Source organism: Rhinatrema bivittatum, chromosome 4, assembly GCF_901001135.1.
Source record: "Rhinatrema bivittatum chromosome 4, aRhiBiv1.1, whole genome shotgun sequence".
NCBI classification, from domain to species: domain Eukaryota; kingdom Metazoa; phylum Chordata; class Amphibia; order Gymnophiona; family Rhinatrematidae; genus Rhinatrema; species Rhinatrema bivittatum.
Genome location: NC_042618.1, coordinates 226081762 through 226103867, shown reverse-complemented (window position 1 = coordinate 226103867; position 22106 = coordinate 226081762). Strand labels below are relative to the sequence as shown.

Genomic DNA, 22106 nt, shown 5'->3' with positions numbered 1-22106 from the left:
GCTGGGCATATCAGCTCACTACTGCCACCTCTGGTGGCTTTATCACCTGTTTAATAAAAGAACTAATGTGTGTCTGTCTCCATACTCAAGCCTAGCCGGTGGTCCTTCTTGGGATATCCTCCCGAGGGCGTGGTCATCTGCCACTGGCCCAGGGATCCACCCACAACTCTATCAATAACTATTAACTCCTCCTTATATGGAGTCAATCACAATAGATTCATTACAGATTTCTAACTCCACATGGAGATTCATTACAGATTGCTAACTCCTCTCCTTTGAGGAGCCCGCAATACAGATTCTCAACAAGATTGCTAACTCCGCACAGAGATACATTACAGATACCAGTCTTGCTGACTGCTCCTCCTGCTGCTACCCAGTTGTGTCAACTGGAGGAGTGTCTGGAGGGCCCAGGCCCTCTTTGTCATCTTCTGCTTTTTCATCTTCCTCACTCTCCTACTACTCTTTTTCAAACAGCAACGAGGCGGTATCATTTCATGTATTCATATGCTCCAGGGCAGGGGTTGTCAACCCAGTCCTCAGGGCAAACTTAGCCAGTTAGGTTTTCAGGACATTCTTAATGAATATACATGAAATAGATTTGCATACAGTGGAGGCAGTGCATGTGTCAGGGTAGTTAGTTTTGGGTTGTTGTTAAGGGCCATGATAGAGCACATAGTTGTTCGGGTATTTCTAGGTTGGGAGCATAATACTTTCACAGTTAATAAAATAAAATAAAAAATAAAAATAAATTGGGTTCTAACACACTGAAGAGTTTCTAACTAGGCCTGAGGGTTCATTATAAGTGAGTGTGCTGCCCGTGACCCAGACAAATGCCAAGGTCAAAGTATGCTTTCATGAGGGTTTGTTAAAGCTCAAGGCAAAGACAGGGTTGTGCTGAGTGGCAGGCCAATAGTGTGCTTGTGATGGAAAAAGGGTGTAGACAGACCATCTGAACATCTCCCTGATGGCCATATCATGAACTTACTTCTGGCCCCCATCTTGCCTAGCACACAGTCAGTCCAGCCAACTTGGATGCTTCCATCACAACTCCTGGGCTTTTTCCTTCCGGTTCTCAATATATGCAAAGAAATAAGAATACAAAGTCTAGTGTGCACGTGACCTCCATAGTTGTATGTATCGATGTTTTCATCTGACATCTGGAGTGATAGCCTGGCTCTTTGCACTCCCTATGCACCTAGAAGTGGTATGCTGCCACCATGGCTGAAAGAACACCAGAATAGGGACATTCATGAGGAAACAAGCATGGCAGTCCAGTCAGCAGGAATATCCCTTTTGGGTAATTCCTAATTAAAATGGGATACCTTTGGTACAACAGTGAACATACAGCATTGAGGAGTAACAGGAACCATATGACAGGGCCAGATCTTTCCCTTCAGGAAAAAGTACATTGGTTTACTTTGCTATTGGGGCCACTATTAAATGTAGAATATATCCCAAAGGACATTCTGCCTCATAATTGGACTTTGACCATATTTGTGACTATTGGTTTAAATCCTCCCTTATTATTGCCTACAATTTCAATCTTATATTACACTGATCATGCTATACATGGAATGCACCTGTTATTCTATCCATACATACCTATTGACCTACCTGTAGACCACATTGGGACCTCCCCAGAGACCCCACCTGTACCTTCTAAGAACCCCCCCCACACATCTCTGTAGCTCCCCTAGTGACTTCATACACAGATTCTAACCCTACTAGCCACAATCTAGATATCTTTTTGATGGTGCAAGATATAAATGATTTTAAATAAATACCCAATGAGTAGGAAGCTTGGCTAAACTCCCACTGCAGGCTATTCCAGGCCTCCTTGTTTTCTCAGAGGTTCCTCCTTACTCCCCGGATAGGGAATAGCACCTGCTCATTAGCTGATTCCAAGGGACAGCAGGCAGGTGATTGTCCTTGGTGCTGAAGTTGGGTTGTCGAGCATACACGTGATTGATACATGCACAAAGTTGCATGCAAACGAGAAACCACGCACAAATGTATGCAACTTTATTTTATTTATTTAGATTTTTATATTCTGCTTTTCACACTTTTTTCAGCATTTCAAAGCAGATTACCTTCAGGTACTGTAGGTATTTCCCTATCCCCAGAGGGCTTACAATCTAAGTTTGTACCTGAGGCAATGGAGGGTAAAGTGACTTGCCCAGGGTCACAAGGAGCAACAGTGGGACGAACCCTGGTCTCCTGGGTTCATAGCCCACTGCTTTAACTACTAGGCTACTCCTCAAATGTGTATGTAAAAGTTACATGTATTTTATATCATGCATGCAATTGTGTGTATGTGATAAATTCTCATGCATGTAAATATGGACTCACATGCAGTTCTTTTAAAGTTATCCTCCCTGTGAGTACCCCCCTGCTTCCCACTTGGGCTGGCTAACAAATGGCACTGCAACAGCAACATGCAAAGTTTTGTGCTTGCCTTCCCAGACCACAATGCTCACTCGCTCTTTCAAGTTCACATTGAAGCCTCCCTAGCATGGCAGAGGCATTCAGCCCTCCCTCCCTGTGATTCGAGCTTGTCTTCTCATTCTTTTTCCCTCTCACCAACCACCCCCTCCCAGGGCTGCTACTCTGACCCCCACTCTCACTCTCTCCTGCAGCAGGAGGAATGCAAGTGACAGCGCTTCTTATCTGTGACTGCCCAGTTCTTCCTCTGCTGGCTCACTATATAATTTGATTTGCGCATGGGCCATGGTCCTTCACAGGGCTTGCTGGGCTGTGTAGATTAAACGTTATAGGAAACTGGTGGAGGAGGAAGAATGCTAGATAAGAAATGCTGCCACTGCTGCCTCCTAATGTGGAAGGGTTGGTAGTGTTGTGTTGGTAGTGGGAGTGCTCAGGGGTAGTTACTAAATCACATTACCCAAAACTAGCCCTATGAGCATTTGCTCTTTCCACACTGCTGGCCCCTGGATAATAACTACATGCGGTGGCCAGCTTTGTGGTGCCCTTCTGCCATGCATCTGTGGCCAAGGCCATTTTGGCCAAAGAGTCACTATGACTGTGCAAAATGGTATCCTGGGAAAGGGTGCTTTTGGTACCTCTACATTTCTTTTTGTGGGTCCATATTCACAGATTAAGTCTAAAGAATGATTGGTGCCCACTCTGATTTGGCAACGATGGTGGCCACCCTTCTTGCCCTCCCCTTGCAATGGCCAAAATCTTACCCTTACTCACAGCTGTGAAAAATCTATCAATAACTAAACACTGAGATGTTATATCCCTCGTGCAATAAAATTAATTTTTGAAGTAGATGTAGGCAATTGTAATGTAATTTTGCTACTGAAAGGTGAAGAGTGCAATCTTGGAGAGTCTGAGAGGACTTGCCAGTATGTGTCTGTAGCAGAGTAGTTACACAACTTGGTGAGAATCAGCAAGTGATTATTGTGTTGTTGGATCAGCAAAAAAGATGTCAGTATCTGAGCTTTACAGACCATGTTAAGTCTCTTACTCACAACAGGGAAGTATGGACCTAGATGATCTTGAAAGTTCTTATATAATAGCATCTTTTTTGTGAGTCAAACAAAAGATAGCACCGCCTATAAAGATTCCAGTCTTTTGTAAAATATAACATTATACTTCTTTTATGTATACTCAGCTGCTTATTCTTTCCATTTTTTAAACAGATAAATGTCTCAAAGTTCACTACCATTTACCGTATAGATGGCAGATATATGATGGTAACATGTGGAAGGATATCAAAGACATGGAGACCATTGAAAGGGTATTCTGTGACCCAAACAACAGGTATGAAATGTGAATTTTGCAATAGTGATTGTTGATGGGGAGTGAAATGTTTTGTTTTTTTTTTTGACAAGTCTCCTCAACTCCCTTATCCTGTTTATTGAGAAAGGCTTTACTTTACTATCTTTACTTATCGTATTTTCTATCTAGTCTGCACATTTTTCCTACTACAATACTTTAGACACTACTTCATTGCCTACTTTTCTTCCCCACAGTTGAGGATCCCACAACCAATGCTCTGCCAACTCCTTCAGATGGAAGGATATTCTGTTATCTCATTACCAAAATAACATTGCAACATTACCTGTTTACCAAACCATGTGTTCTGATTCTTCTATACAACATCTGTTCCTATTTCATATTCCACAAACATTAAAATGTGTAAGAACATAATTTTCATACTGGGTCAGACCAAGGGTCCATGAAGCCCAGTATCCTGTTTCCGACAGGGACCAGTCCAGGTCACAAGTACCTAGCAAGTACCCAAACAGTAAATAGATCTATGCTGCTATCACGCAGTGATAAATAGTGGCTTTTCCTGAAGCCTGCTTGGTTAATAACAGTTTTATCAACTCTCCTCCAGGAACTTATCCATAGCTTTATTTTAAACCCAGCTGCGCTAACTGCCTTAATCACATCCTCCAGAAATGAATTCTAGCGCTTAATTCTGTCTTGAGTGAAAAAGAATTTCCTTCAATTTGCTGTGAATGAGCTACTTTCTAACTTCATGGAATGTCCCCTAGTATTTATATTTTTTTTGAAAGAGTAAATAACCAATTTACATTTACTCATTCTATTCCATTCAGGATTTTATAGACCTCTATCATATCCCCCACACTCAGCCATACTTTCTCCAAGTTGAACAACCTTGACTCTTTAGCCTTTCCTCATAGGGGAGCCGTTCTATTCCCTTTATTGTTTTGGTCGCTCTTCTCTATACCTTTTTTTTTTTTTTTGAGATGCAGCGACCAGAACTGCACACAGAACTCCAGTTGTGGATTCACCATGGAATGATACAGAGGCATTATGACATCCTCCCTTTCATTCTCCATAACTTTCCTAATAATTCCTAACATTTCATTTGCTTTTTTGACCACCACTGTACACTGAGCTGAGGATTTCAAAGTATTGTCCATTATGATGTCCAGATCCTTTTCCCTGGTTGATAAACCCTAATATGGAACCTAACATCGTGTAAACTGGAATGTGGGTTACTTTTCCTCAGGTGCATCACTGCATTAATCCACGTTAAATTTCATCTAGAAACATGACAGCAGAAAAAGACCATATGGGCCCATCTAGTCTGCCCATCTGCCCAATTAATTTAGCATTATAACTCCCATCACTTCCTTAAAGATCCCTGTATAAAATCCCATGCTCTTTTGAATTCAGATACTGTATTTGTCTATACCACCTCTACTGGGAGGCCATTCATGATCCACCACCCTCTGTAAAGAAATATTTCCTAAGATTACGCCTGAATCTACCCGCTTACTTCTTCGCATGACCCCCTCATTCTAGAGTCTCCTTTCCATTGAATATCTACATGGATATTTGAATATCTCTAATCCTATCTCCCCTATCTCACCTTTCCGCCATGGTGTACATTTTTAGATCTTAAGTCTGTCCCCATATGCTTCAGAACGAAGACCACTGACCGTTTTATTAGCCACCCTCTGGACTGACTCCATCCTGTTTATATCCATTTGAAGGTGTCATTGCCAGAAGTGTACACAGTATTCCAAATGAGGTCTCACCAGGGACCTGGGCAATAACACCTCCATTTTCTGCAGGACCATTCCTCTCTCTATGAAGCCAAGTATCTTTCTGGCGTTTACTGTCACTTTAACCACCTGTTTGGCCATCTTAAGATCATCAGATACAATCACCTCTTGATCCTGCTATTCCATTGTGCTTAGAAGAATTTCACCGCCAATACTGTAACTTGAATCCTAAACACAATGGGGCAGATTTTTAAAGCCCTGCATGCGTCGGCGTGCCTATGTTGCATAGGCCGAAGCCTCCGAACTAGCCCCTGGGCCGAGGAATGGCGCGCCGGCAGCTGGCCGGTGTGCGCAAGTTACGCCTGCCTCAGGCAGGTGTAACTTTCTGAACATATGTAGGGGGGGGATTTAGTTAGGGGCTGGGGGGGTGGGTTAGGTAGGGGAAGGTGGGGGGACCAGAAAAAAAGTTCCCTCCAAGCAGCCTGTCTCAGTTCCCTCCGAGGGAACTGAGGCAGGCTGCTCGGCTTGGCGCGCGCAGGTTGCACAATTGTGCACCCCCTGCGCGCGCCGACCCTGGATTTTATAACATGTGTGCGGCAGTGCGCACATGTTATAAAATCGGGCGTAGATTTGTTCGTGCCGGGTTGCGCGAACCAATCTATGCCCGCGCATAACTTTAAAAATCTATCCCATTACTCTTAGCATTAAATCTTAGCTGACAGACCTTGGACCATTCCTCGAGCTTCACTGGATCCCTGCTTATTTTTCCACACTTTCCTGCCTGTCCACACTGTTACAAATGTTGATATCATTGGCATTTGCCATTTGAATGCCCAATATCTCAAGGTCCTTTTACAGTTTTTACCAATCTGCTTGTGATTTAACAACTCAGAATTTTTTTTTTCATCTGCATATTTGATCACCTCATTCTTTGTTCCCCTTTTAGATCTTTTATAAATATATTAAAAAGCATTGGTCCCAGTACAGATCCCCGAGGCGATCCACTGTTTACCTTTTGCCACTGAGAGAACTGATCATTTAGTGCTACTCTGTTTCCTCTCTTTGAACCAAATTGCAGTTCACAACAGGAACGCTACCCTTCATCTCTAGGAGTCCCCCAAGGCTCATCCCTCTCACCTACCCTCTTTAACATCTACCTCCTCCCTCTCTGCCAGCTATTAACCAACTTGAACCTAAAACACTATCTATATGCCGACGATGTCCAGATCGTGATACTCATCAAAGAATCCATTTAAAAAACCCTAGATCTTTGGGAATCTTGCCTGCAAGAAATCAACTCCCTCCTCTCCAGTCTGAATTTAATCCTAAATTCCTCAAAAACTGAACTCCTTCTCATATCCACTGAGAACTGCCACACCCCCACAAATCCTCCAGCTAACTTACAAACAACCCAAGTGAGAGATTTGGGAGCAATCATCGATAATCGGCTTAACCTAAAAGCTTTCATAAACCAAACCTCTAAGGACTGCTTTCATAAACTGCATGTCCTAAAAAGAATAAAACCACTGTTCCACAACCATGACTACAGGACAATCTTACAAGCAATAATCTTCTCCAAGTTAGACTATTGCAACTCCTTATTATTAGGTATCCCATCATCACATACTAAACCTCTTCAGATGGTTCAAAATACAGCAGCCAGAATTCTGACAAACACAAGGAGAAGAGATCACATCTCCCCAGTCCTTAAAGACTTACACTGGCTGCCGATCCATTTCAGAATACTATATAAGTCCATCACCATAATATACAAAGCTATCCAACAAATCGCTCCGCTCAACCTACAAATCCCTTTCAAAAAGCATACATCCTCCAGACCCATAAGAGAGCACTACAAAGATTCTCTTCAGGTATCTCATTCCAAAACCTCCCTCCACATAACTTACAGAGACAGGGCTCTCTCCACAGCAGGACCCCCCTCTTTGGAACTCCATCCCAACGGAGCTAAGACAGGAACCCTGCCTCCCGACATTCAGGAAAAGACTCAAAACATGGCTATTCAAACAAGCCATGGAAATGGGTAAGTACCTGGAGAAGAACTAAAAGGATGGGAGAATGAGAGAGATGTGGGAGCAGCAGTGGACCAATCTAAAACGAGCAATCACCAAGGCAACTACTCTATATGTTAGAAATGTAAAGAAAAGCAAAAGAAAATTGAAACCTATCTGGTTCTCAAAGGAGGTGGGCTGACAAAATTAAAGCTAATAAAGACACAGGCATTCAAGAACTATTACAAGATCCCAAAGGGAGGAACAGAACACAAAGAAGAATATTTGATTCAACTGAGGAGACAAAGAAAGAAATTAATCAAGTTGGCAAAAAGTCAAGAGGAAGAGAGGATTGCCAAGGAGATAAAAAATGGTGACAAAACATTTTTTCAGATACATCAGCGAAAGAGAAAGGTCCAAAGTGGTTTATAGTGAAATTGAAAGGTGGATAATGATCAATGTGTGGAGAGAGACGAAGAAATGGCAGAATATTTAAACGAATACTCAGCTCTGTGTGTTCACCTAACAGAAGACCCTGAAAAGGACCATCTCTACACAACAAGAAACTGGAAGGAAATGGAATAGATGAAAATCCTTTTACAGTAGAAAATGTGTGGGAAGAGCTAAAGAACCTGAAAGTGGAAAAAGCCATGGGGCCTGATGGGATTCATCCAAGGATATTGAGGGAGCTCAGAGATGTTCTGGCGGGTCCGCTGTGTGACCTGTTCAATAGATCCCTTGAAACGGGAGTGGTGCCGAGTGAATGGAGAAGAGCGGTGGTGGTCCCGCTTCACAAGAGTGGGAACAGGGAGGAGGCTGGCAACTACAGACCGGTTAGCCTCACTTCGGTGGTGGGAAAAGTAATGGAGTCACTGCTGAAAGAGAGAATAGTGAACTATCTACAGTCCGGAGAATTGATGGACCAGAGGCAACATGGATTCACCAGGGGAAGATCCTGTCAAACAAATCTGATTGACTTTTTTGACTGGGTAACCAAGGAATTGGATCAAGGAAGAGCACTCGATATCATATACTTGGATTTCAGCAAAGCTTTTGATACGGTTTTGCACAGGAGACTGGTGAATAAAACGAGAAGCTTAGGAGTGAGTGCGAGGGTGGTGACCTGGATTGCAAATTGGTTGACGGACAGAAGACAATGTGTGATGGTAAATGGAACCTTCTCTGAAGAGAGAGCGGTTTTAAGTGGTTGTACCGCAAGGATCGGTGTTGGGACCGGTCCTGTTCAATATCTTTGTGAGCGACATTGCGGACGGGATAGAAGGTAAGGTTTGTCTTTTGCGGATGACACTAAGATCTGCAACAGAGTGGACACGCCGGAAGGAGTGGAGAGAATGAGACGGGATCTAAGGAAACTGGAAGAGTGGTCGAAGATATGGCAGCTGAGATTCAATGCCAAGAAGTGCAAAGTCATGCATATGGGGAGTGGAAATCCGAATGAACTGTATTCGATGGGGGGGGAAAGGCTGATGTGCACGGAGCAGGAGAGGGACCTTGGGGTGATAGTGTCTAATGATATGAAGTCCTGCGAAACAATGCGACAAGGCGATAGCAAAAGCCAGAAGAATGCTGGGCTGCATAGAGAGAGGAATATCGAGTAAGAAAAGGGAAGTGATTATTCCCTTGTACAGGTCCTTGGTGAGGCCTCACCTGGAGTACTGTGTTTCAGTTCTGGAGACCGTATCTACAAAAAGACAAAGGACAAGATGGAAGCGGTACAGAGAAGGGCGACCAGGAAGGTGGAGGATCTTCATCGGATGACGTACGAGGAGAGATTGAAGAATCTAAATATGTACACCCTGGAGGAAAGGAGGAGCAGAGGAGATATGATACAGACTTTCAGATACTTGAAAGGTTTTAATGATCCAAAGGCAACGACAAACCTTTACCATAAGAAAAAAATCAGCAGAACCAGGGGTCACGATTTGAAGCTGCAGGGAGGAAGATTCAGAACCAATGTCAGGAAGTATTTCTTCACGGAGAGGGTGGTGGATGCCTGGAATGCCCTTCCGGAGGAAGTGGTGAAGACCAGAACTGTGAAGGACTTCAAAGGGGCGTGGGATAAACACTGTGGATCCATAAAGTCAAGAGGCCGCCAATGAAGAGTGGGTGACTCGCCAGAATGATGGCTACTGCCTGGACACAATACCCTTATTCAATAAACATACACATGGTTACTGTGACTCCAACATCACTCTAAGCTTCAACAGCAAGAGGAAATGTGGAAAAAAGGATTTGCACTCACAAAGCCGGGAGTAGCTGGCTTGTTACGGCGGTTACTACCCCCAAACCAAATGTGCCTGATACTTCACTTTCGATGCACATCCAGCATAGCTCTCTGCTCCAACGGCAGGGGAGAAGAAAAACTGATACTTCACGCATATCCAGCATAGCTCTCTGCTTCAACGGCAGGGGAAAAGAAAAACTGATACTTCACGCATACCCAGCATAGCTTCAACGGCAGGGGAGAAGAAAAAAGGATTCACACTCACAAAGCGGGGAGTAGCTGGCTTGTTACGGCGGTTACTACCCCAAACCAAATGTGCCTGATACTTCACTTTCGATGCATATCCAGCATAGCTCTCTGCTTCAACGGCAGGGGAGAAGAAAAAACTGATACTTCACGCATATCCAGCATAGCTCTCTGCTTCAACGGCAGGGGAGAAGAAAAACAACCAATAAGGGCTGTATAACATAGTCTGGGTTAAAACAAATAAGCATGGGTGTAGCTTGCTTATTGCGGCGGTTACTACCCCTACTACCCCCTAACTAATCAAGCTAGATATTTCACTTGGATGCAGCTCCATCACTGCTCTCTACATTAATGGTGGGGGAGGAAGGTAAATAGAACCAAGAGCTAAAAGAAACAGATAAGTATGAGAGAAAAAATGTGTGAAGCTTGCTGGGCAGACTGGATGGGCCGTTTGGTCTTCTTCTGCCGTCATTTCTATGTTTCTATGTTTCTAAGCCTTCCCAGACTCAGGTTAAACCCATTATTCTACAAACAACCTCCAAGCAACCAACTTACTTTTTACAACCAATTTTCAACCAACTCCCAAGCATTGCCAATATCCAGAAAACCATTATTTCTGATCTCTACCCTCATGTTAAAAACTACATCTATGCGAACTGAACAATTCATTGTAAAGCACTCAATTCCCTGTTTTGTACCTTACCATATTGCAGGTTAATATACTATGTTAAAGTTACTATCTTCTCTTCTTCTTGCTCCTGGTTGTACGCCTCCTTGTTTTATTGTAACTATTGTATGTTTAGTACATATTATCTCGTTCACTGTTCCGTTTATCACCCCACTGTTTATTGTAAACCGGCATGATGTGGTATTCTCACGAATGCCGGTATAGAAAAAACTAAAATAAATAAATAAATAAATAAACAGGACATTGCCTTCAGTTCTGTGACTTTTTAATTTTTTCAGGAGTCTCTCATGAGGCACTTTGTCAAACATCTTCTGAAAATCCAAATACACTATGTCCACTAGCTCACCATTATAAAGATGTTTATTAAGTTTTAAAAAAATGTAGCAGTTTGGTGAGACAATTTCTCTTGTGTATATCCATGTTGGCTATATCTCATTAAACCATGTCATTCTAAATGTTCTGTGATTTTGTTCTGTAGAATACTTTCCACGATTTTTCCCAGCACTGAAGTCAAACTCACAGGTCTATAGTTTCCTGGATCACCCCTGGAGTCCTTTTTAAAGATCATGGTTCCACTGGACACCCTCCAATCTTCAGATATTATGGATGATTTTAATGATAGGTTACAAATTACCGAGTAAAAGATCTGTAATTTCATTTTGAGTTCTTTCAGAACTCTGGGGAGTATACCATCTGGTTCAGGTGATTTGTTACTCTTTAGTTTGTCAATCTTCCCGATTACATCTTCCAGGTTCACCGTGATTTGTTTCATTTCTTCTGAACCATCACCACTGAATACAGTTTCCAGAATTGGTATCTCCCCAACATCCTCTTCAGTAAACATCAAAGCAAATAATTCATTTAGTCTTTCTGTGATGGCATTATCTTCCCTAAATGCCCTTTTAACCCTCTTGATCATCTAACAGTCCAACTGTTTCCCTCACAGGCTTCCAACTTCAGATTTATTTTAAAAAGATTTTTCTAAATGAAGTTTTGCCTCTATGGTTAGCTGCTTTTTGAAATTCTATTTTAGCCTGCCTTATCAATGTTCTATATCTAATTTGCCAATGCTTACACTTTTTCCTATTTTCTTCAGATGGATCATTTTTCCAGTTTTTGAATGAAGTTTCTTTTGATTAAAATATCCTCTTTCAAATTTATTTATAAACCTGGAAATGGGAACGAGTGAGATGATCAAACATGCCAATGACACAAAATTATTCAAAGTTGTTAAATCACAAGAGGATTGTGAGAAATTGCAAGAAGACCTTGCAAAACTGGAAGACTGGGCATGCAAATGGCAAATTAAATTTAATGTGGACAAGTGCAAAGTGATGCACTTAGGGAAGAGTAACCCAAATTTATAGCTACACAATGCAAGTTTTCACATTAGGAGTCTCAGCAAAAGGATCTACATGTCATTGTTGATAATACATTGACATCTTCTCAATGTGCAGAGCAGTCAAGAAAGCAAATATAATATTAGGAATTATTAGGAAAGGAATGGAGAATAAAACAGAATATCATAATACCTTTGCATCGCTCCATGGTGCGACCTCATCTTGAGTATTGTGTACAGTTCCGGTCACCACATCTCAAAAAATATATAGCAGAATTAGAAAATGTACAGAAAAGGGCAACCAAAATGATAAAGGGGACAGAACGATTCCCTTATGAGGAAGGAGGTTAGTTCTCTTCAGCTTGGAGTAGAGACAGCTGAGGGGAGATATGTACAGGTCTATAAAATGAGTGGAGTAGTATGAATAAATTGGTTGTTTACTCTTTCAAGGAGTACAAAGACTAGGGGACACAAAATGAAGTTACTAAATGATATATTTAAAATTAATAAGAGAAAATAGTTTTTTACTCAATGCATAAGTAAGCTCTGGAATTCATTGCCAGAGGATGTGGTGAAAGCTGTTAGTGGAAGAAAAGTCCATGAACCATTATTAAGGTGGAGTTGCAAAAATCCATTGCTTATCTCTGGGAAAGCAACTTGGAATCTATCTACCCCTTGGGATCCTGCCAGGTTCATGTGACTTGTATTGGCCACTGTTGGAAAGAGGATACTGGGCTTGATGAACCTTTGGTCTGATCCAGTATGGCAAGTCTTATGTTTTTATGTTCTTATGATAAGACAGAAGGAGGCAAGGGATCTACATATAAAATGAGGATCCAATTGACCCTCTATTTCTAAAACCAAATTTTAAAAAATTGTTTGGTTATTTCTTGCCTATTTCTTGCCCTCCTCCCCCGCCCCCCCCCCCCCCCCCCCCCCCCCGGTTTTGCCCTTTTTCTTACCTCTGAATTTCTCATCAGTCCTTAGACAAGATTGTCTCAGAAAGTGTGATTCTATATGATGGACTAGCACCTCAACGATCTCTTCTTTATTAAGATTTTCATTTTCTTTTGTCAACAAGCCATCACCAAGACCACAGAGCTGTGTTGTTTATTTAAATTTAATTAAAATAGACTAACATGGCACACACAATACTTTTTTAGTTAAAAAAAAAAACAAAAATGTAAAATCGTGGGCCTGTGCTGCCTGGACTTTTTTGTCTGTTTTCTTAAGGCAAAGAAAGTCAAGTCAGAGCAACAGGATAATTTGAATAGAACTCCACTGAATTCTTCCAGTACAGAAAACTTTGTGTCATTTCCTAGCATGTAGCAGATGGACTCAGGACCAATGGGTATAGTGTGGTCCTGATAGCAGATGGATATCGAGTCAGATTTCAGTCTGACGTCAGCCTACATATACCCGTGCAGGAAGTGCAGCTCTTCAGTATTTCTCTGTCTCCTTAGCAGTTTGGGACTCTACACACGCTTGAAGGCATTAGAAAATCCAAACCAAAGAAGAAAGAAATAATCTTACCTCTACAGACGAGCCCCACTCTCCTGCGGTGATACCTAAGGATCCCTCCCCAGTCGAGAATTCCTGAGGTGATTTCCGAGATCCCTCAGAGGTAAGCCTCAGTCCGGTAGCCAATTCCCGGCTTGGACTTAGCCCCCAGAGTGGCTGAGAGGCAGCAGGTGCAGTACCAAGCGCGGCGGTGAAGGAATATTCCCTCTCCCTCCGCAGCCAGAGACTGCCTGGCATGAGACCGGGAAGTGCCGAGACAAGGTAAGGTAGAAAACTTTCTTAAAGTCTCTGTTCTCCGAGGCTCGGCTAGCCGCATAGATCATCCATCCAGCGCCTGTTAAATCGGGTTGAGCAGCCCCGTCCAGGCTAGACCCTGATCCGGTGCGAGGGTCCTCCCTCGTGGAGACCCTCTGGGGTGGTCGCCATCTTGCCTGCGTGATTGTCTGTGCCATTACCCCCCCTTGACCGCCGTATTGTCCACACAACTGAGCCTTGCGCACAGCGGAGAACCAGGTGCACAAAAATCTTATGCGCATAGCGGCGCGTGCATCTGTGCCGTGCGCACACACCTGTGCTATGCGCACAGCGACACGCACAACGATGCTGGGCGCACAAACTGTCCTGTGCGCATAGCGGCGCGTACATCTCCGCTAAACGCACAAATAGCGGCCTGCACGCATGCACATCGTCGACGCACCCGGAGCACACAACTAAGTCTCCCGGCGCGTGCACCTACGCGCACACGTGAGTTTTGAGCCACTCCACGCGCACAAACCATGGCACTGCCGACCAAGTAAGCCAAGGAACAAGCGCTCTACCCAGCCTGCCACCAGAGAGCTGCGCAACCCAAAGTGGCCCCTTCCCTACGCCTGCAGTGCGAAGAGACTCTGGGAACTGAAACTAGGCCCCCCTCAGCCAGTAGAGGAATCCGGCTCCACCAATGATAGTCCGGACCTCTGTACCTCCGGTTCGGTCCCTTCTCAAATGGGCGCCTCGGGGAACCCTGCTGGAGTCAATAGGGACCTAAGGACCCCTTCCTGGGTGGAATTCTTCAAAGGGCTGCAAACCCTTTGTCCAGGCGCAAGCGGAAGAGCAAGACCTTCCAAACCCTTCTCAGACTACTCCCGAGACGTGCCATATCCGAGCAAAAGCCTCCCCTTAGGGTACACTGACACCTAGGGGGAAGAGCCTGAACCCCTGGAGGAAGGGGAAATCCCTCCAGGGATGGAACTATACCGAACCATGATGCGATGCTTCTCCAAAGGCAAGTTACCAGATCTCGGGCCTGCAAGCCTGAAGACTCCGGCCATTCCTGGCGCAAGTACCACAGTGGAGCCAAAGACGAGTTCAGTTTTACATCGATCTCTGCCAGGCCTTATGCTATTTCCCAATGCTGCAGGCCGTACAACTGATTGACCTGGAATGGAATGCCCCGGAGGCCAGCTTCAAAGGAGGATGGGCCCTAGGAGCCCTATACCCCCTGGAACCCATGGCCAAAGAACTCCCTGGGTTCCCAAAAGTGGACACCATGGTCTGCGCTATCTCAAAGCCCACTACCATCTCAGTCGAAGGAAGAGCTGCACTCAAGGATGCCCAAGACAGACGTCAGGAATCCATCCTTAAACAGTTATTTGATGTCGCAGCAATGACCCTGTAGATCGCTTCCTGCTGCGCCTTTGTAATACGTCAGGAAAACACAAAGATAGATGCCTTGATCTTTTTCAATGTTTATTAAAGCAGAGACGTGTTCATAAAATGCCCGACTCAGGCCAAGTTTCGCAGCTCAACAGCCGCTGCCTCAGGGGCTACAAGAAAACCAAACAAAAATCAATCATACAAAGTTATCATCAATATCTATCTTTCTTACAAACAACAAATACAAAAATTGACAACATCATTAAGATCTTATAAATATTAAAAAGTTTTTATAAAAAAATAAAAACCCTTTTTAAATATCACTAAGATCCAAGATATTGATTAAAACTAAAATAATACTGTTAATGTTAAAAATGATGACAAAAATGAATGATCAAAATAAAATCAATACATAACATGCCAAAAGTAAAAATTATAAAATCCTTATAAAAATTAATATTCCATCCCAACTTAAAAAAATCTCGTGTCTAAGAACATTTCTTCTTCCTCCTAGGAAATCAAAAGTGATTTACCTTGAACACTTCAAAGACATGAGTGAAACTCAGTAATGTAGTTTCATCCAGTGAACAATTATTGTATGTCAGCAATACATAAAACAACTAGAAAAAATATGCAAACCATTATTTTAGATACATTTTCTTGTAGACATTCAAATCATTTTTACTAGAATGTAAAACTAATCATGTGGCAAAAATTAATTTTAATATTGCTAAATAAAATTTTTAAAAAAATATTATTATAAAATGAACATATTTTTTAATGTAGCTATCCAGCTCCCTTAACTACATTTAAAATTACAATTTAGTGCCATCTTTCAAGAGGGATACTACCTGGACTCCCACAGAATCCCTTCAGACAAATTTGTGAGATCACCGTTCTACTCATAGAAACATAGAAATGACGGCAGAAGAAGTCCAAATGGCCCATCCAGTCTGCCCAGCAAGTTTCATAATTTTTTTTTTTCTCATACCTATCTGTTCTCTTGGCTCTTAGTAACCTTTTGGTTCTATTTCCCTTCCACCCCCACCATTAATGTAGAGAGCAGTGTTGAACTGCATCTAAGTGAAATATCTAGCTTGATTAGTTAGGGGTAGTAACCGCTGCAATAAGCAAGCTATACCCATGCTTATTTGTTTACCCAGACTAAATAATTCAGTCCATGTTGGTTGTTGTCTGTATATAGATCCACTTTTCTTCATTCCCCCTGCCGTTGAAGCAGAGAGTTATGCTGGATATGCATTGAAAGTGAAGTATGAGACTTTCTCCCCTGCCATTGAAGCAGAGAGCTATGCTGGATGTGCATTGAAAGTGAAGTATCAGGCTTATTTGGTTTTGGGTAGTAACCGCTGTAACAAGCAAGCTACTCCCTGCTTTTTTGTGAATGCAAATCCTTTTTTCCACGTTTCCTCTTGCCGTTGAAGCTTAGAACAATGTTGAAGTCGCATTAACCGTGTGTATGTTTATTGAATAAGGACATTATCTCCAGGTAGTAGCCATCATTCCCACAAGCCACCCACTCTTCATTCATGTCCTCTAGACTTTATGGATCCACACAAGAGGACGACACAAGAGGACGACAGTGGAAACCACATTAAAAAAAAACACTCAGCCTAAAGGCGATAATCTCGGTGCCCAAGCACCAACAAAATACTGGTCACTATTTTATCGTTCCCAAGAAGGAGGGAACGTTCCGGCCCATTCTGGACCGCAAGACCGTCAACCGCTACCTGAGGGTACCACACTTCCGCATGGAAACCCTATGCTTTGTCATAAGCGCAGTACAACCAGGAGAATTCCTGACTTCTCTGGATCTGTCAGAAGCCTATCTCCACATCCCGGCCCATCACAACCATCAGCACTGGCTATGCTTTGCGAGACCGGACCATCATCATCAGTTCCGGGCGATACCCTTCGGAGTAGCTACTGCTTCTCAGACGTTCACCAAAACCTCCAGGGGAAAGTCATCAGGCGACCACCAGAGTCAAGAATCTACTGCAGAATCTCGGGTGGGTCGTCAACACAACCAAGATCTGCCTGCAGCCCTCCCAATCGCTAGAGTACCTGGGAGTCTGGTTCGACAAGGTTGTCCTTCCCCCTGCAAGGAAGAGGAAATTGATGAGCCAGTTGTGAAAACTGTTGAACTGTGCTCGCCCCCACGGTATGGGACTACACCCAGAAGTCAGCCCATGGGCAAGGGCCCACATGCGACCACTACAACGCTCCTTACTGTCACAATGGGATCCGATGTCCCAGAAGTACTCTATTTGTCTCCAGCTACCAGCAGAGGTTCAGAGCCAGCTCCAGTGGTGACTACAAGAAGACCATCAGAGCAAGGGAGTAAGACTATCCCCACCGATCCGGGCCTTACTCACCACGGATGCGAGCCTGCGAGGGTGGGGATCCCACTGCCAGGAACTGACGGCCCATGGGCAATGGGACAAGAAAGAGTCGGGATGGAACATAAACCGACTAGAAGCCCGAGCAGTCAGACTAGCCGGCCTACGATTCAGTCACAAACTCCGGGGCGAATCTGTCAGAGTCATGTCAGACAACGCTGCGACAGTTGACTACATCAACCACCAGGGCGGAACCAGAAGCCAACAGATTTCCCTGGAAATAGAATCCCTAATGGCGTGGGTGGAATCAAACCTACAAGGGATCTCAGCCACCCACATCGCGAGAGAAGACAACGTCACTGTGAATTACCTCAGCAGAGAGAGTCTAGACCCAGGGGAATGGATGCTGTCGAAAACAGCCTTCCAGTTGATAGTAAACCACTGGGGAACCCCAGCCATGGATCTTTTGGCAACCCGGTCCAACACCCAAGTTTCCAAGTTCTTCAGCCGCGGACGAGATCCACAATCCTAGGGAATCGATGCCCTCATCCAGACCTGGCCACAGGAAGACCTGCTGTACGCCTTTCCCCCATGGCCACTACTGGCTGAATCATCCACAAGATAGACACCACAGGGGACCAGTACTTCTAATGGCCCTGGACTGGCCAAAAGGCCATGGTACACAGACATGCGAAAACTTCTAGCGGGGGAACCCTCTGTGTCTACCTCAACACAGGGACCTGCTCCAACAAGGACAGATCCTCCACGAAGACCCAACTCTATTCTCTCTTACAGTCTGGCCATTGAGAGGACTCACCTGAAGAAGAGTAGATACTCTGGGGCAACGATTGACACCTTGCTCCAAGCATGCAAGTTTTCCATGTTTCTAAATTACATACGAATATGGAGAATATTCGAAGCCTAGCATGAGGAACGCATCATCCTTCCGTGGACAGTCAAAATTCCCCATGATCCTTGAATTCTGCAGGATGGCTTGAAGAAGGGGTTGTCCCTCAACTCCATCAAGGTTCAGGTGGCCATGCTGGCCTGCTTCAGAGCCAAAGTGGATGGCATCAGTCTACGTTTCCCGCTTCCGGAGAGGGGTCAAGCAAATCCGACCACCACTAAAGGGGCCGGGGCCCCTATGGAATCTCAATGTAGTAGTGGGCTTCCTAGCAGGAGCTTCCTTCTGACCAACACACGGTCTGTTACTACATCTCCTGACCTTGAAAACTGCATTCCTAGTGACAATACGTTCAGCCTGTCGCATCTCCGAGCTTCAAGCGCTATCCAGTAGGGAACCGATCCTTAGATCCACACCGGGATCCAACTCCACACTGTACCCTCCTTCCCTCCGAAGGTGGTTTCTCATTTCCACCTAAACCAAACCATCTCGCTGCCATCGCCAGACGAGTACAAGGACTCGGAAGACTCATGCCTTCTTCGCTATCTTAAAGTCGGCAGGCTCCTATTCCGATACCTGGAAAGATCGGAATCCATACAAAAGACGGACCACCTGTCCATCCTTCACAACAGGAAGAAACAAGGGGAAGCAGCCTCATGAGCAACCATTCCCGCTGGAGTAGAGAAGTAATCAAGGCAGCCTACGTAGAGGCAGAGAAGCCTCCACCTCTCCAAGTCAAGGCCCATTCCACAAGGATCCAGGCAGTGTCCTGGGCAGAAACCAGGATGCTGTCACCCGCCGAGATCTGTCAGGCATCGACATGGTCCTCCATTCACATTTTCTCGAGGTTCTATCGCCTGGATGTTCAGGCCTGGGAGGACACAGCATTTGCAAGAGCAACACTAAGTGGGCCATGGGCAGCCTCCCACCCGGTTCGGGAGTAGCTTTTGTACAACCCATTGGTCCTGAGTCCATCTGCTACATGCTAGGAAATGGAGAAAGTACTTACCTGATAATTTCTTTTTCCTTAGTGTAGACAGATGGACTCAGCATCCCGCCCACGGCTGCCCCAAAATCCGGAAACCTCGGGTGACAATCCCCGAGAGCAAGACAAGCACAGGTAAGCCAGACTTTACTCCTACTTTACGACATCCATAGTTGCTGGGTGTCACTGGAGTTCTTCAGTTGGAAATCAGTTCAACCAGTCCAAGTTAACCAAGTTAATTAAGTTAAGCAAGTTAGCCAAGTTAATCAAGTTATTAACACAGACATATATCCACAATTGCTTTTTGAGAAGAATACTGAAGAGCTGCACTTCCTGCATGGGTATATGTAGGCTGATGTCAGATTGAAATCTGACTCCGTCTCCAACTGCTATCAGGAGCACACTATACCCATTGGTCCTGAGTACATCTGTCTACACTAAGGAAAACGAAATTATCAGGTAAGTAATTTCTCCATTATAGAATCCCTTATGTGTAGAGTATTACTGTATATTATCGTTTCCCCTCGATGGGAAAAAAGAATTCTCAAACCATTTAAAGGGTTAATGTGATCAGATTGTGAATGCTTGGGGCAAGGGAATCCTTTTTCCTCTATGGTAAAATAAAAAGTATCTCTTACAGAGTGCTTTCTCCTCTGTATATTTGTTAAGTGTGTACTTATAACAGAAACCTAAAAGAACGGTGCAAGTGTGTGCTTATTTCCTTATAAATTGGTGTTATACAGGTGGTAATCCACCATCAACGACTAGTTGTCTGCCATGAATAAAATCACATAACAGTAGTTCAAGGCTTATGGGCCCCAGATAATGTTTTTCAAGCAGCATTCTTCTAATTTCCATCCATTTTTATATTTTTCAATGCAGTTAAAAAAAAAAAAAAAAAAAAAAAAAAAAAAGTGTAAATGGAAGAAAAACATATCTAGATTGAGCTAATGAGATTCTGATGTTTTGGTATCCTCAATCATAGCTCTTAAGACTTAACATTGACAGTTTCTTTAAAGCAGATGTTACCTCAATATCACTACTGCTATAAACATTCGGGCCGATACAGTAAAGTCTGCGCTGGTGCGCGCGATTCAGTATTTAAATTAGGTCCGGCGGTAGATCCGGGTAAAAGGAGGCACTAGGGACACTAGCGCGTCCCTAGCGCCTCCTTTTCCTAGCGGGAGCCTCCTTCAGACCCATCCGTGGTCTGTCCCTCCGACTACTAACATTGAAGACTACATTTCTAGTGGCAGTCTATTCGGCCCATCGCATATCCGAGCTTCAAGCACTATCCTGTTGGGAACTGTACGTCAGGCTCACACCGGGATCCATATAGCTATGCACAGTCCCCTCCTTCCTTCCCAAAGTGGTTTTCCACTTCCACCTAAACCAAGCCATCTCGCTAACATCACCAGACGAGCATAAGGACTCGGAAGAATCTCACCGCCTTCGCCATCTTAACGTCGGCAGACTCCTAGTCAGATACCTGGAAAAGACAGAGTCCGTACGAAAGACGGACCACCTATTCGTCCTTCACAGCGGTAAGAAACAAGGGGAAGCGGCCTCGCAGGCAACCATAGCCCGCTGTATCAAAGAAGTTATCAAGGTGGCCTACTTAGAGGCAGGCAAGCCTCCACCTCTACAAGTCAAGGCCCATTGCACTAGAGCCCAAGCAGTGTCCTGGGCGGAAACCAAAATGCTGTCACCCGCTGAGATCTGTCAGGCGGCGACATGGTCCTCCATTCACACCTTCTCTAGGTTCTACCGCCTGGATGTTCAGGCTCGGAGGGACACAGCATTCGCTAGGGCAATACTAAGTGGACCACGGGCAGCCTCCCATCCGGTTCGGGAGTAGCTTTTGTATATCCCATTAGTCCTGAGTCCATCTGCTACATGCTAGGAAATGGAGAAAGTACTTACCTGATAATTTCGTTTTCCTTAGTGTAGACAGATGGACTCAGCATCCCGTCCACGTCTGCCGACAGGAAAATCTCGGGTGACAATCCCGAGAGCAAGACAAACATGGGTAAGCCAAGCTTCCCTCTAATTAGGACACCCATACCTACCGGGTTTCGGCATTTCTCGGTTGAGGGCACTGGCGGTCTCCAGCTATAGCCACATCAACCAGTTCTAGTTAATCAAGTTATCCAAGTTATGCAAGTTAATCAAAGTTAACCAAGTTATTCAAGTTATTCCGTCACACATATATCCACAATTGCTTTTCGAAGAGAATACTGAGGAGCATGGTGTCCTGCAGGGGTATATGTACTAGGGCTGACATCAGATTGAAATCTGATCCGTCTCCAATTGCTATCAGGAGCACACTATATCCATTGGTCCTGAGTCCATCTGTCTACACTAAGGAAAACGAAATTATCAGGTAAGTAATTTCTCCAATATTGAAAATCACAATTTCAATAATAAACCCATATTAAACGGAGATAAAGAATCCAACACTCAAAACTTACTTCAGACAGACAGATGTCTCGGTGAATATTTTCAAAATGGTGATCACATACATCACTTTTCTCTTGTCCTATTTAAATATTTATTATCCAATCAGGCATGTTTACCAGTTTTTTAAAGCAGATTTGTATGCATGAGACTTTTGAAAATTATCCTGGCAAAACTACATGCATCTAAAAATGTGATAGCAGAAAAAGACCATAC

At 44.0% G+C, this 22106-nt stretch overlaps 1 protein-coding gene across 1 annotated transcript in view; it reads left to right on the top strand.

Moving 5' to 3' along the window:
- Positions 1 to 22106, top strand: part of LOC115090551 (protein mono-ADP-ribosyltransferase PARP12-like) — a 132415-nt gene that overhangs the window by 64682 nt on the left and 45627 nt on the right. The window contains exon 5 of the mRNA XM_029599784.1: positions 3663 to 3783. Within this exon, the coding sequence (XP_029455644.1) occupies positions 3663 to 3783 (121 nt within the window). The remainder of the gene's footprint in view (positions 1 to 3662; positions 3784 to 22106) is intronic.